Below are 16,201 nucleotides of genomic sequence, written 5' to 3' on the forward strand. Positions count from 1 at the left end.
CTTTCAGTTTCAAAATGTGAATACTAATATTATTAAATTATACTATAATATGTGAGCATTTCCAATGATAAATGACTGTAATGCTTTATTTTTTGATTTTCTTGAATCAATTGTTTTATATTTAACCTCTGATCTGAGATGTTTTCAGTCATTTTTATTAATAAACTGTCTAAACATGAACTTATGTTGATAAACTAGTTTTTTTAGGCCACCTCTGAATTTCTTTTTATTTTCCCCAAATATTTGACAGTGATTTAGATGTGACTTTTAACACTGGATATGTTTTTTTCTTCTGGAGAGATTTCTTTTCTCGTTGCCATTCATTCATTTACTTTTTTGGATTAGTCCCTTTATTAATCAGGGGTCACCACAGCGGAATGAACCGCCAACTTATCCAGCATGTGTTTTATGCAGCGGATGCCCTTCCAGCTACAACCCATCACTGGGAAACACCCATACACTCTCATTCACACACATACACTACGGATAATTTAGCTTACCCAATTCACCTGTGCCGCATGTCTTTGGACAGTGGGGGAAACCAGAGCACCCAGAGGACACCTACGCCAACAAGGGAGAGAACAAGCAAACTCCACACAGAAATGCCATCTGACCCAGGCAAGGCTCGAACCAGCGACACAGTGAGGTGACGGTGCTACCCACTGCACCACCATGCCACCCTTATCTTTGCCACGATGACAGTAAATAATATTTTATATTAGTATTCAGCTTAAAGTGACATTTAAAGGCTGAACTAGGTCTTTGTACAACAGTGGATTGTTTTGTAGACAATCTAAAAATATATATAGCTTAAAGGGGCTAATAACATTGACCTTAAAATGGATATATAAAATTAAAAACTTCTTTTATTCTAGCCGAAATAAAACAAGTAAGACTTTCTCCAGAAGAAAAAATATTATAGGAAATACTGTGAAAAATTTCTTAATCCGTTAAATATCACAAGAAATATTGGAAAAACAATAAATATTGGACATGAGGGTTATTAACTGCATCATATTAAATGAGAATATTTTATTTACCAGATTCAGTTCTCTTCTCTTTTCTCCTCGGCTCATCTGGACGCTTCAGCTCAAACCTGAATGTTGAAATGTAGGTCTTCTTCTGATCCTCTTCAATAAAAGCCATTATTATTATTATTATTATTATTATTATTGTTATTATTATTTTAACAATGTGATTAACCAAGTATGTTTTTCAAAGGTGAATGTCTTCCAGTAGAAAGAGAAACCAAGCAGAGAAAAATGGAAGTCTTATTTCAAGAATCTGAAGGTTTTTTTATGGTTTTAGTCAACTACAGATGTTTCAAAATATGTCAAGCAATTAACTTATTATGACACAATAAAACATTAATTCTGCTGTCATATCAGATCATGTAGTTCCATATTCTTGTTTTTAAGGGTCACATATTTTTATTAAGCAAATATGAAACTATCAACAGTGCAATTAAGGAGCAGTTAATTTTTTTAAATTAATTTTACAAATAAACAAATGACACACACAAAAAATGTTTTCTTCTAATGTACAATCATTCTGTTTGTATGCATCTTATGATTAATTCATTTTTATTGCATTGATTCTTTTTGTTTTTCTCTCACTGCAATGCTTAGTCTTCCCACAAAGTAATAAAAGTGTTTCAAGATACTTCATTATGCTGTATTCCCCTTATATTAATCTTATACCATCCCATTAACAAAAATAAATGTTCACAAAAACAATTTAACTCATTTATTTCTACGAATAAAGCCTGAGAATGCAAATATTTTACAAACTAAAACTAATACTTGAAAAAATAGTTTCGTTCATTGATTTCCCTTCGGCTTAGTCCTCTGTTTATCATGGGTCACCACAGCGGAATGAACCGCCAACTATTCCAGCATATGTTTTACGCAGTGAATGCCCTTCCAGCTGCAACCCAGCACTGGGAAACACACATACACTCACACTCATACATTACGGCCAATTTAGTTCAACCAATTCACCAATAGAGCAAGTCTTTGGACTGTGGGGGAAACCAGAGCACCCGGAGGAAACCCATGCCAACACGGGGAGAACATGCAAACTCCACACAGAAATGCCAACTGGCCCACCCGGGACTCGAACCAGCAACTTTCTTGCACTGTGCAATCCAAAATACGTTTAGTTTATTCAAAATATTCCTAATTCGCCTAAAAAAAATTAAATAAATAAACAACAAGACCAAAACAGCTATTTAATAGTTTATTTTCACCTTTAGCTGATTTGACAATTTAGGATCTTATGGACCAAATCTACCACAATAGCCATCTTGATAGTAAAACGATTCCACATATGTATATAAAAACCCCAGGCTGTAACACTCATGATGCACAGTTTGAGCAGTCATGGGTTCAGCTCATCACTGACGCTCAAATCAACACACAAATCCAGAGATTTTCATTCTCGGCTTGCTCTTTTTGTGAAAGGAGACACATTATTAACACCACATAATTCTAAAACATCACATGTGCCTCTATATTAGTTTTTTTGTGTATTTCAGTTTTTTACCTCCCACATCTGTCTGTTTTTTAAAAATGACAGGTTGTGCTTGATGTCTGGAATGACCATGAAATATCATTCGACACCGAACAGCAGCAGGAGGAGGAGGAGGATATGGCGCGAGTATTTCACACGGGCGTTTCGTGAGCCATTACACACCGTTATTTTGTGACTGGAGGAATTTTTCTCTCCGGTACTTTGCTCATTTTTTGGCTATTGTGTTTGTGTTAATCATCGTCAGTGTTTAATTGAGGTGGACTGCCTTCGTAAGTGTCGCTGAAGATTTTCTTGCCAGATTTCTGCACGTGGTCTTCGTTTCTTTTCTCCAGGGCTTCGATCTGTAAAGACACAAGATAAAATTGCATAGTTTTAATCACTGATTGGATCCTTTCAAGTTTAGAATATTTAAAGGAGTCACTTTATATTGTTTTTTTTGGGTTTTTTTTAAGATGCAATCAAAGTCTTCAGAGGCCGGTTGCACCAGCAGTGCGCAAGTACAACACAGCCTAGTTGTGACTCAAAGCGACACCAAGTTACAACTTACACACTACTAAATACTTTTTTGTTGCACCACTGAACTGTACGACAGTATCCCCCCATGTACAACAGTAGAAAAGAGACGACAGCGAGATTAGTTTTAATTGAAGGGCTCACAATAATAATGAAGAATGATCTCCCTCTACTCACAGCCTTAATTTCCTCCCAAATCGCAGTGGAGGTGTGTGCGTCTTCTGTTATTAGTGACTGACTGTAATGCCATTTCAATGCCATGTCATTTCATTTTCATGAGACGGTTATATATAGATGCATTACTTGCAGAATTTTAAAGCATTTTAAAGAATTTAATTGCATTTTATTGGATATTACGTCTATTAATGCGACTACGCATTACTTTACGGAAAGCTTACAACCTACTAACTACAGTTTGCCTTGAGATGTGGTGCAACCGCAGCAAGAACAAATTTAGTTACAACTTAGCTAGTAGTTACTAAGCCCCTAGTGTGGACTTTACCTTCCAGTTTAACAAAGAACTTACAAACAGCTGGAGCAAACCTACCCAGGTGTCTCCAGAAAATGTCTGTGGCTTTTAAAATGCCTTACTTTAACTATTGTACTATGTTGTACCTTTATGTCTGGAAGCAAAACCACACTGTTTTTATAAGTGTCTCTTTAAATGCAAATCAGGGTTCCAGAAGTGGGCAGAGCCTTTATAACTTGCGCCTCAGAAAAAACATCTGTTAGGTTTAATCAATGCTTAATCATGATTGTACTTAACTATCTATATGCATTTTAAAAGTATGTATATGCATTATATGTCTCTTCTTAAAACTCACTTAATATCTGAATGCTTTAATCATTAAATTCTGTAGCTGTTGTGTCTCGTCTTTTTTGCTATGTTCCCTTGTCTTTGTTGTTCATTAGCCTGCTATTTTCTCTACGGTTTGTGTTTTGTTGTTCTTGATCTCCTACTATTATTGAAAATCATCCTTGGGCACTGGAAAGGCGCTATATAAAATAACAGTATTATTATTATTAAGTCATCTATATGCATTTCTGGGCAGTTTAAACTGCTATTATAGCACATCTGTGTGTACACATTCAAAGTAATAAGCTAAAGTAAGCAAGTCGTTTGGCGACATTATAGTGGTGAATTACAGTGCTTGCCCAAACATTTTCACATTGCTGATTAGACACTTTCTGAACTGCTGTTTGTTGTTTTTCTTGTCAACAAAGATACTCTGAGTTATTATTAGGTATTACTTTGCTACAGCAATACATTTTGATTTGTCTACTTCACAAATATTGCTAATTGTATGAAAAAATCCTGTTCATAATTATCAAAACATAGGGGGCGCTCTTGTATGGTCACCAATGCGTACTGGATGTCATTTGATGGTCATGTTGGTATGGCAGCCAAACAAGATGTTACTGAAAGCTCATTTTGAAATAAACATCAAAATAGAATTTTTTTTTTCCTAAATATTTTGGTAAGACTTTATTTTGATGGCCACTATAGCACATTTTGTTGACTAAAAGTTGCATTGCAACTACATGCCAAATAATTCTTATTTGAGTATTAGTAGACTGTCTGCTTAATATCTGCGGACATTGCTCCTTCAATAGACATGTAACTGACTAAAAGAAACTTTGCAAGTACACATCAACATACACTAACCATAAACCTAACCCCAATCTAACAGTATACTGTTAATCTAATGAGAATTAGTTAGCATGTTGATGCAATGTAACTTAAATTCAACAAAATGCGTTAAAGAGACCATCAAAATAAAGTGATACCAATATTTTGAGTCAATTTTAGTTTTTTTTTTTTTAAATGCATCATATAATATAATAAAACACAATTATTGCTTTATAATTTTCATAAACAAATGCACATATCTTTTGTGTTATTTAACCTTTTAAACTTTTATCACTTCAGCTACAATCTGACATCTGTCTTCATTAAAATGTGAGCAAGCTTAAATCTATGCACCAAAGCATTTAATATGCATTTATTTCAGCTGTACATGTCTTTTTTATGTCTTTATTCAAAAAGCAGGGATGACAGAAAGGGCTAAAATCTTATTGCAAATAACAAACAATGAAGTCCGAACCTGGGCTAAGAAATCAGCCTCATTATCGCTGTTAATCTGCAGTCCGGATACGGTGTTGAAGAGCTCAAACACATTGAAAGCTTCAGCTACACCAGCTTTCTGGAAAAACTGGAGAACAGACAGAGGAGTATTTCATTATTATAATGCTTAAGAGCTGTCAGCATCTTTTTAATACACTGCAAGATAATTCAGACACTTACTGTGGCCACATTCCTGCAGTCCCGGAAGAGGAACTCCAGACCGTGTGGGTGAGTGGGCTCTATAGACTGACTCACATCAATGAACCACACCTGAATGAGTGGGGAAAATTCCTTTTATAGATCATAGACTCTATACAGTAATTAGATTGGACAAGTTTTATATTATAAAAAAAAACTCAATTTATTCAGCATGGATCTATTAAATCAAAACTATAATGAAACAAAAATCATGTCAAACCAACTCTTTAACTTTCTATAAGTTAAATACTGGGAAAGAAAAATAGAGTATACAGTGTCCATGAAAATATGTAGTTTCAGTATTATTGATAATAAATGTTTCTTGTCCAATAAATAAATCACATAACATTTATTTTTTAAAAGGATCTATAGCCCCTTTCACACAGAAAGACCCTCACACAGAAAGGTCTGTATGTGTGAACAGGCCCTTTTTGAAAATACCGGTAAATTCGTTCGGGCAATTTTCCGGAAAGAGAAGTTGTAACATTTCCGGTAATTTGCTCTGTGAACGCAAAAGGAAGATTGACGGAAAGAGCGCATTCAAGTCTAGAATGCGCTGACGTGAGATGTCTACTTTAGCCAATCAGAACACCCAGAGGCATCAAGTCCGCGCGGTTTACGAAAATAAAAGCCTTTGAATATTTTTCCAGACATATTTAGCTGCTAGATGATAGTCAGATAATGTTTCTATGTTCCTTCTTAATGCCAACTGTGTAAAAACGTTATTGATAAAATGCTTATAAGCCGTTGTTTGTTTACCTTCAAGCTCTGACGCGTGTGCACGTAAAGCAGCCGGTGAGCATCAGCACACACACATATTATGTACATCTCGACATGCGAAAGTGTTTCTCCATATGTTTTCATCGAAGTTGTTCTCAATACTTATTCATCCAGTTATCCAGAGTTTGTAATGTAGTCAAATGTCTACAAATACAAGCGCAGTCGTTTAGAGGTCATTTCTGGTTAATGATGTCAGAATTTACCGGTATTTTGGAATGGATGTGTGAACGGTCTTTTCCGGAAAAATTCTGGAACATCCTTGGCTGTGTGAACAGCGCTTCTTTAAATTTACCGGTATCACTGTGTGAATGGGGCTAATGACACTGAACACTGAAGTAATGATGCTCAAAATTATGCATCCAAGCAATAAATTGTGCTTTCAAATAGCTGCTTTCTACAGCAATATATTTTAAACTGTATTGATAGTTTACCGTTACTGTATTTTTGGAACTTACAAACCTGTCTATCATGCCAGAGCATGTTGTATTCACTCAGATCAGCATGAACCAGGTTACAGTCCTGATACAGACGCTGCATCATCTGAAAAATAAAAACGAGGTGAGGTGAGCAGCAAGAACTGAATTTTTTAGAAGTTGTATTTTACCTTAAAAATAATAATAATAAAAAAAGATATAAAACAATTTTTTAGGTTTCCAATTTGCAGCTCAAAATACCTATAATCACATATCCATTTTGGGGTGTAAACCAACATTTATCATGCGTCTCTTTAAAATGTAAGAATATAAAATAACAATGAAACGTGCTTATTCCTCAGTTACTATAAAAACAAACAAAACTCCCAGTGCATTTGAAATGCCATATTTTTCTACAATATATATATATATATATATATATATATATATATATATATATATATATATATTTTTTTTTTTTTTTTTTTTTTTTTTTTTTTTTTTTTTATCATTGGTGTAACAGATCCCAAATCTCACTGTTCGGATCACATTATGTTTTTTAGACACGGATCCGACCATTTTTAAGATCAGCTAAAAAGGGGAAGAGACTAAGATTTGCTCTCCATTTATTACAAAACAGTACTGCAAAAAACCTTTTGGTTTTAACATACAGAACTTGGAAACTGTACATTAATTAAAAATAAAACAAAAAATAAAAATAATAATCAGCTGAATACAAATAAATTGTAATCATGTTGCTGATGTTAAGACCTGTTGTTGTGACACTAAATGTAGAAATCTAACATTATAATTTGTACAACCCAAACATATTTTTTCAATAAAAGATCATTCATAAATGAGTTATTCACTCATAAAACTTCATGCTGAGATCGCGATCTTTTAATGATTAATCGTGCAGCTTACACTGAATGCAATTATGCAGGCTAATCAAGTTGACAGAAAACACCTTTAATAACCTAAGAAACCCACCACATCCCGAATAACCCACCACAACTTCTTCCATCATCATTATATTTTACAGGAAAGCTTAAATCCTTTCATACATGTGATTTGAATGACGCGAGAGGTGATCTCTCTGCAATTGTTACAAATTTAGGATAAACAGAAAAAAAAAAAAAATAGAAGTATAATATATAAAATTGTGAGCCAAATAGTATTTCCAACTTCATAACAATCAAAAAGTAGTGACCTACTGCTTTTGGTGAGATTCTGAAGTGTGCATCCAATGGACATTTTACTTACCCACCAAAGCCACACAAGAAAATTAATGAATGGGAGTGAAGCAACAAAACTGATGTGAGCAGGTCATGCAATAGTGACAATTGGCTTATGCGGTATGTCCAAATTGCCCTACTACATACTATATAGAACATCCTTAACATGAATATTACTATTACAAGAGTATTGCCTACTCTAGCAGTTTGCCATGATGTCGGTTTACACTTCTGATATCAAGTTGTAAAATATCTCACTTACATTTAGCACTTGGTAGTATGCATTCTTCATATCCTCAGAGTTCAGAATGGCATCCTTTAGTTTCGGTGCAGGAACGTGGTCCTTCCCGATGAAAGACATCACAAGGATATGCTTCTTCAGAATCACCACCTCCGGGCATGGGATCCCTGCTTTCTTTATCCTACATGCACATTTGTGAGCATACAAAGAAAAAGAATGAAATAAAAACATAAAAATATGAAAATAAAGTAGATTAAACACCACTATAGTGTTGTGTCATAATCTTAAATTGTCTAAGAGATTCAATTTTAGCAATTTTTGCTTGTTAAATGTGTGAAATATAAATTTTTTATGCTTAAAAGAATGGTTCACAGAAAAATGAAAATCTAATGTTAATTCGCTCATCCTCAGGCCAACATGTAGGAGACTTTTTTATTCTGTAGAAAATGACACATCTTCAACACAAAACTTTTATATAAGGTCTGTCAAAGGCTACCAGCACCTTGAGAGTCAAAAAAAAACCCAAAAACATGCTGTGCAGATAAATTTAAATTAATCCCTACAGCTCCTGACGATACACTGAAGAAAAGTGATCATATCGGCAAGAAACAGAATATTATTTAGAAAATTTATACCATTAATCCAGAGTCTTGAGTCATGCCAGATGAAATCGGTGGCCTTTTTATGCCATTTCTGCGCAGAATTTAGTAAAACATCTAATGATTTATGCTAAATATAATAATAATAATAAAAATTACGAGTATAGGAGCTGAAAACTTTTATATAAGGTTTACACAATACAAATCCAATTAAAACTACTTGTTTGTTAAACAAAGCTACAGTAGTTATCATAATACATCCACTAAAAGACAGAAAAATATGACTTTACAAACTGTATCATAAATAAACCATCTAAAACTTTGCATATTATTCAATAATTTAACTAAAATAAAGAAAAAGCACACTTTGTTACTATATATTACTTTTTTATTTTAGTTATATTGCTGAATAATAGGCACATGTTTAGATGGTTTGTTCATGATACAGTTTGAAAAGTAATATTGAATTATATAATAATATTTTCTAATAATAATAATAATATATATTTTTGGTTACAGGTATTTATTTAGCTTTGTCTGTATGTTTTCTTGACTTTCAAAATGCTGGAATCTATTGATTTACATTTTATGCCTCAAATCTTTAATGCTCTTCTAAAGATTAAAAAAATAAGTCACGGCCTGATGGTGAGTAAATAACATTAATTATTATTTTTGTGTGAAGTATCCCTTTAAATGAATATGCATTTCACCTGGTGAGGTTGTGCATCTCCTTCTCAGCCCACAGGCGGATGATTTTGCGAGGATTCAACTTGCTGAAACGATCTTTGAAACGGTAATCATCCTTAATATATTTATCTCTGTTCTTAAACTCATTCAGAGTGGTCTTGAAAACCTTGAGCACACACTCTTCTGGGACAATCTTTTCTTCAAAGCTAGAGACGACAAAAACAAGAGTAATGCAGATTAACAAATACATGCTTGTGCTAAAAATGTTGGCAAGTCACTCACACACACACACACACACACACACACACACACACACACACACACACACACACACCTTCCGCCATTAGCATGAAACACCACCGACTCTTTTCCTGTGCTGATGCAGCCATTGATGTTCTCTAGTATCCCAGCATTCACCATTTTGTACATAAGCAGTCTGGTCTTGGGGTCCACAGCTTGTTCCTGAGCAAAAAAAGGACATTAAATGTAGTCATAAAACATGTGCACGCATTACATTTCTTCTAGAGCAGAGATGCACAAAGTAAGGCCCGCGGCCCAAAGTTGGCCCATGCCAACCTTTGATTTGGCCCACCATTCCATTTGAAAAGAGAGGGAGAATGATGGGCAAAAATGATGGAGATTGTCATTTCAAATTCAATGCAACCTTTTTTTATTTTTATTTTTTATTTCTTTTGTTTGTAAATGAATAAAATTTGTAAAAATATAAATGCTGTCACACGACAGATAGAGGACAATGGAGGTGCACTCCATGGTGTTACTAATGGGATTGTTGATGATTTTACTCTAATAAATTCATTACAAGTTTTTTACCGCATTAGTTAATATAACTTAAATCAACGTTTTCTAGTTACTTTTAAATATTAGGAAATAAATTAGGAAATTACTCATGGAAAATTGATGTAATACCCTTTGGTTTATTTACCTTCGGTGCAAAGCCATCAGTCAAGTTTAGTTTTTGCCCCTTTATTAAAAAAGGTTTTGGCACCCCTGGTATAGAAGTTGATCAGAATGAAAGCCCTAAACTTAAATAAATATGAAATATTTTTAAAATTAAATAAAGGCTAGAACAGGCTTTTTATATTTAATGTCTTCTAAAATACTAAAATAAAATGTGAACACCCTAAAATAAAGGCTCTAAATCTGAAAAACTTCAAACAAAATAAGATGATAAAAAGAATGATTTAGGCTCCTATAATTTCTTTTATGATTTGCTTGGTGTGAAATCCTAAAATGAATAAAAACCTTGAATAAAAAAGCTCTTTGCTTTACATTTGGTCTTTATTTTAAGTGTAAACCCCCTAAATAAATGTCATAAAAAGAATAAATAAATATAAATAATATTAAATAAAATAACGGCTATGGGTCTTTACATTTTTTCTATTTAAAAATAAAATAAAATAATTCTAATTAAATATAATATTGGGCTGGACTCTTTATGTGAAACATAATAAAATAAAATAGGGTTGGCCTTATAACACTGTATTTCTTTTAGAGTATGTTTGTATAAAAACATTAATTAATGTAGCGATGTCAAACCATTACTCGCATCCAAAATAAAAGTTCATATTTACAATATATACACTAGTGCGTGTACATTTTTGTGTATACAAATATATGCATGACTATATTGAATAAAATATTTGCTTTATGTACAGTATGTGTGTATATTTATACATATATACCTAAATAAGCACAGAAGACACGTGTATATTTTATGTAAATGCAAACTTTTGTCTTGGATGCGATTACTCATTTGACAGCACTTTTCTTAAGACAGACGGGTGTCTTAAAGCAGAAAAGCTCCTCACAGCAGTGGAGTGCTCCTTTTTCTCATGGAGTCGAGCGCTGCGCCGCTGCTCTGTCTGACAGTGGCGTTTCAGAGCGTTGTACACCTGGTTGGACAGCTTCAGGTCCATGCCGATCCCATCGCCCACGTGCACCTCTGGAGCAAACTGATCACATACATACAGAGAACAAGACGATTGCAAGACAATTCATGAAACATTAACTTTGTAGTAAGCATAAACAAGATTTACATTGTCCATGCGTGCCGTGTTCTTCCGTCCGCAGATCTCCTCGTCATGTTTGGTGGTGATGTTCTTACCCTTTCCAACAAAGCCCTTTTTAGGAGTTGTTGTTGGTTTGACTGAGTAAGTAGATAGATCAAGTCAAAAATGATTAAGTGCTGAGGATGCATATAAAATAGGATTTGATACGTGGCGGAGACAGACTCACCAGCTCTGTATGGGTCATGGCGAGTGTCCTGCCAGTCCACCTCATCCTCAGAGCTGTCACTGTCCTCATATGGATGGACCATGCGGTAGTTCTCAAAGGATATGGAGACTGAAAATCAAGTGTGAAGTGTTAAAACTTTTCTGCAATCCATTTTAAATTGCTAAAATACAGTACATGCAAGTGACTAAAAGGTATGTCTAATCAATTTGAATCGTAAAGTCCATGCAGTTTAATAATAATTAATTATAAGTTGAACAAAACATCCATTTCTTGGGCCCCGTCATAATCTGATATATACTCAAAAAACTATTTTGGGATTTTATTTGTCGACAGATTGATAAATTGTAAAAATACAAACAATTAATTAGTTAAAATTGCATGTGTAATAAAATGTATCCATAAAAGTTTTATAAATAATTTACATTTTTATAAATATGAGAGAAAATTAATTGGGATCTTTACAATTCTTCTACAGTTTTGCAGAGTCTGAAATAAAATAAAATAAAATAAAATAAAATAAAATAGTTTTGGACCGTTCACGATCCCTGGATTTAATATTAACAGTTAAATGACACTTTAGCAATTAAAAACAATGTTTAAAATCATGAAACATATAAAATGTAACACTTTAGTAACAGATTAACAAGTCAAGAGGGTCCTTTAAAATTAAAAATATATATTAAAAAAGTCCAATAGATTCAAACATGCATTCGTTTAAACTAAATGTTGTGGTTTTACCTTTACTGTCGCCATTAAACTTCTTCTCCTCTATGCGCAGCTGCGTGTCAAACTCACGATCAAACTGCATCTGAAGCATCTGGGCCAGAATCAGGTCGCTGTCTGTGTCTGCTTCAGCGGTGCCGGCCAGGTCCAGCTCAGGACTGAAACTAATATCAAACAATACGAACATCAAAATATGTTTCCACCAATAATCATGAAAACTTGCTTCTCAGAAGTCAATATTTCGTCATTTTGTGATGATGACACCACTGCCGCCTTAGTAATCAGAAACTAAATAGCTATATCATCTTAAAGAAATCAAATAGACAATAACTAGAGAGATGACCATAAATTTATTTTTCTAAAAATCGTTTTGAAGGTAAAACAGACAAACAGTGTACAGACCACTGCTATAATCATAAAAATGACTCTCAGAATTAGTTTTTCTCTAGCTAATAAAAGCAATAAAACACTAAGAGTCAATCAGAATCCATTAGAATATAAAGGGCTCATGCAATTTAAAGCTAGAAACGACCTTATGGAGATGCACACTGCTTGATATTAAGCTCACCTTTCTAAGATTATTTAAAGATAATAAATATCTTGGAAACTACTATAATTATACCACGGGAAATAATGATAAAAAATACATGGAAGTTATCCAAGTCAGGCTAGAAAATTAAAGTCTAAAAATTAAAGTACAGATATCTAGTAGTTTTGGCACCTTTGAGACAAGATAGTGCTTAAGAAATAATATAGAGAGAATTAAATCTTTTAAACAACAGTTTGTTACCAGGTTTATGTACCATAAATTAGAGCACAATCAAAGACAACATATCACTTCAAACTTTTAAAAATGCCACTTTTGAAACTTAAATGAAGCATAATTAGGTTTTTTTTTTAAAAAAAGAATTAAACAAATACAGAAAATGGTTAATTTACAAATATTTTTACAGTGTGTTAACTGGTCACATGCTGGATTTATTGATCAGGTGTGTAAGAAATGTAGCACACTGAGTACATCTGCTGGTTACAAGAGGGTAAACAAATAAAGAAAAAAAAAATTTGTTACATAGATATTTATATGTATAAAGAATTTGTATCAAATACAGTTGAAGTCAGAATTATTAGCCCCCCCTTTTAATTTTTTTTTCCTTTTTTTAAATATTTCCCAAATTATGTTTACCAGAGGAAGGACATTTTCACAGTATGTCTGATAATATTTTTTTCTTCTTGAGAAAATCTTATTTGTTTTATTTCAGCTAGAATAAAAGCAATTTTTAATTTAATTTAAAATAAATCCGTTATTAGAAATGAGTTATTAAAACTATTATGTTTAGAAACGTGTGGAAAAAATCTGCTCTCCGTTAAACAGAAAATGGGGAAAAAATAAACAGGGGGGCTAATAAATCAGGGGGTTTAAAAATGATGACTTCAACTGTACATATATATTTTCTACCTAAATATAAATAAACATTTTCTCAAATATATGCATGTCTGTGTGCATTTATATAAGCTTAATAAATACACTTAAATGATGTCAAAACAAACTTTCATTCATTTTTGCCCAGCACAATTTTTTATAGATTGCAATTTTTAAGTGGGAAGTGATCTACGCACATTTCTGCATCTGCCACATTTATAAACAAAACATGATCATTTCTTGGTGGGAACACAAATATTGCTATCATTACATGTAAATTTATAGTTATCGTCTATGGTAAGAACAGCCATCAAGCCTGTAATAGTTTGATATGGAGGATTGAGACTCACTCTGGGCACTGTGATAAAGCACTGCCCTCCTCATCCAGTTGTCGGGCCAGTTGCTCACTCATTACATCAGCCAGAGAGCAGGGCGCAGGGGCTAGTGCAGGAGCGCCCCAGGGGCTCTGGGAAAACAAGAAAATAATCAAAGACATGCATGAATGATGAACACAGTCCTGTCCAAATGTACATAATTTAAAAATGCGAATTCAGTCATTATCAACCTCTTGCCATTCCACATTTTAAGTGTAAAAGTTAAAAGAAGATTTTTCTAAAATGTTGGTAAATAAACAGTGTCTGCGTTAAATGTAAAAGTTAAATGTAAATAAATAAATATTTAATTAAACTTAAATTATATACAAAAAATTATATTTAAAAAAAAAATCATATTAAAGGTCTACTTTAAAGTTTTAAATATCTATTGTGAAAATGAAATGTCCTAAGTGAAGCATTGTTAAATCGTCATTTAGTCTTAAATATATGTAAACATTAAATAACTTACTTAATTTCTACTTATTTTGTACTCATCATATTAAATCACATTTTAAAAATGAATCAGGGTATTAAAAAGGAATCATATTAAATCACATTATATTTTTAATAAAAATAATATTAATAAATTATAACTTAAAAAATAAAAATAACTATCTAACAACTAATAACTATTTTGGGGGCAAATACTATATTTTATATATCAAATTTCAATTTATATGAATTATAATAAACGTCTACTTTAAAGTTTCAACTTTTTTGTGAAAGTGAAATGACATAAGTGTAAAGCATTGGTAAATTGTCATTATATTTATGTAAACATTAATTAACTTAATTTCAATCAATTCTGTTTTCATTAAAATATACAAGGGATCTTATTAAATCTCAACATATTTAATTAAATGAACAATATTTAAAAATTATAACATAAAAAAACAACTAACTAACAATTAATGAGTTTTTAAGAGCCAACTACTGATTAAAAACAAATCAAACTAAATTTAATGTGGACCAAATAATTTTTTTATACATTTTAAATACAATTGCTTTGTGTCCTGGAGAAAAGAAATGCATGAGGGTGAGTAAATGATCACTGAATTTTATAATCTATTTTATAATTGATCAACCTACATTAAGTCAAGTTAGTAAAACTAATTTAATTAACGTCAACAGGATGATGGGAAACCAATGTCAATTCTCAAACAGGATTGTAATTGTTAATTAAAACTAAAATTAAACTTAAAACTAGCTTTTAGCAGCTGAAATTTAGTTGAAACGTAAAAAAAAAAAAAAAAAAAAAAAAAAAACTCAGAAAAATTCTTTAATACAAAATTAAAAAATAAAAATAAATATATATATATATATATATATATATATATATATATATTTCATTACAATTGAAATTGTAAATGACTAAATTTAAATTATTGAAAACTTTACAAAAAATAGTTAAAAACAGAAAAGTAAACAAAAGTTAATTAAAAACACGTCAGCTCCAAATAATAATATATAATAATAACGTATAATCAACATTAAAACAAGCTTGTAATGTTAGTTCCCTAAAAATGTAGGGTTTTAAGTCCACATGCCAAAGCTGACCTCGCCCAACAATATTTACACATCGTTAAACTATTTTACTGTACATTCAAATACATTCTGCCTGGGTAAAGTTCGGAAAAAACCCTGGTAACCCAAAGTTGAGTCATCATCACATGTTATTCAGGGTTAACGTCACTCTCATTACTCACTCGCCTGTATAATGGTTGACAGGCCCTGAACTAAACCAACCCATATTCTCCACATATATTTTGACTATCAGATAATAAAAACTTTAAAATTAAGTGTTTAAAATGTTATGAATCTCACCTTGGTTTCTTTTGTAGATACTTCAAGTTGGTCCATGTTGTTTGACAGAAGGTTTTTAAGATTGTAACTGACGGTTGCTATGCTTTCTTCGAGTCGATTTTTAGAGTAAAACGCGTGTATGGTTTCTTTAATATCGGTTTTAAACTTTAATGTAACAAAATGTACGACTATGTTTGATCAAAACCGCTAAAACGTGGCTTAAAACGATACGTTAATTCGTTACCGACTGTGTGTCAGATAAAAATAGATCCGAGAGACAACGGAGACAACCTACAAAGGCT

At 32.4% G+C, this 16,201-nt stretch overlaps 1 protein-coding gene across 1 annotated transcript; it reads right to left on the reverse strand.

The window, feature by feature from the left end:
* Positions 1 to 2,225: 2,225 nt before the first annotated feature.
* riok3 (RIO kinase 3 (yeast)) lies at positions 2,226 to 16,201 on the reverse strand. Its single transcript, XM_056450310.1, has 13 exons — positions 15,921 to 16,201; positions 14,073 to 14,188; positions 12,318 to 12,466; positions 11,580 to 11,687; positions 11,381 to 11,490; positions 11,153 to 11,296; positions 9,658 to 9,785; positions 9,347 to 9,529; positions 8,059 to 8,218; positions 6,608 to 6,688; positions 5,351 to 5,440; positions 5,151 to 5,258; positions 2,226 to 2,873 (listed from the first exon to the last, which is right to left on the reverse strand). Exons 1-13 carry the CDS (start codon positions 15,954 to 15,956, stop codon positions 2,763 to 2,765), a joined length of 1,524 nt encoding a protein of 507 aa, XP_056306285.1. The 5' UTR covers positions 15,957 to 16,201; the 3' UTR covers positions 2,226 to 2,762.

The sequence above is a fragment of the Danio aesculapii genome, chromosome 24, assembly GCF_903798145.1.
Source record: "Danio aesculapii chromosome 24, fDanAes4.1, whole genome shotgun sequence".
NCBI lineage: Eukaryota > Metazoa > Chordata > Actinopteri > Cypriniformes > Danionidae > Danio > Danio aesculapii.

What these genes read in the sequence shown, in the direction of transcription:
- riok3 (XM_056450310.1), bottom strand. Translation starts at nt 15,956, where the DNA reads ATGGACCAACTTGAAGTATCTACAAAAGAAACCAAG. An exon ending in TATCTACAAAAGAAACCAAG is followed by an intron (nt 14,189 to 15,920) that starts GTGAGATTCATA and finishes TTGTTTTCCCAG; the next exon opens with AGCCCCTGGGGCGCTCCTGC. An exon ending in CATACTACCAAGTGCTAAAT is followed by an intron (nt 6,689 to 8,058) that starts GTAAGTGAGATA and finishes TTTATTTTTCAG; the next exon opens with ATGATGCAGCGTCTGTATCA.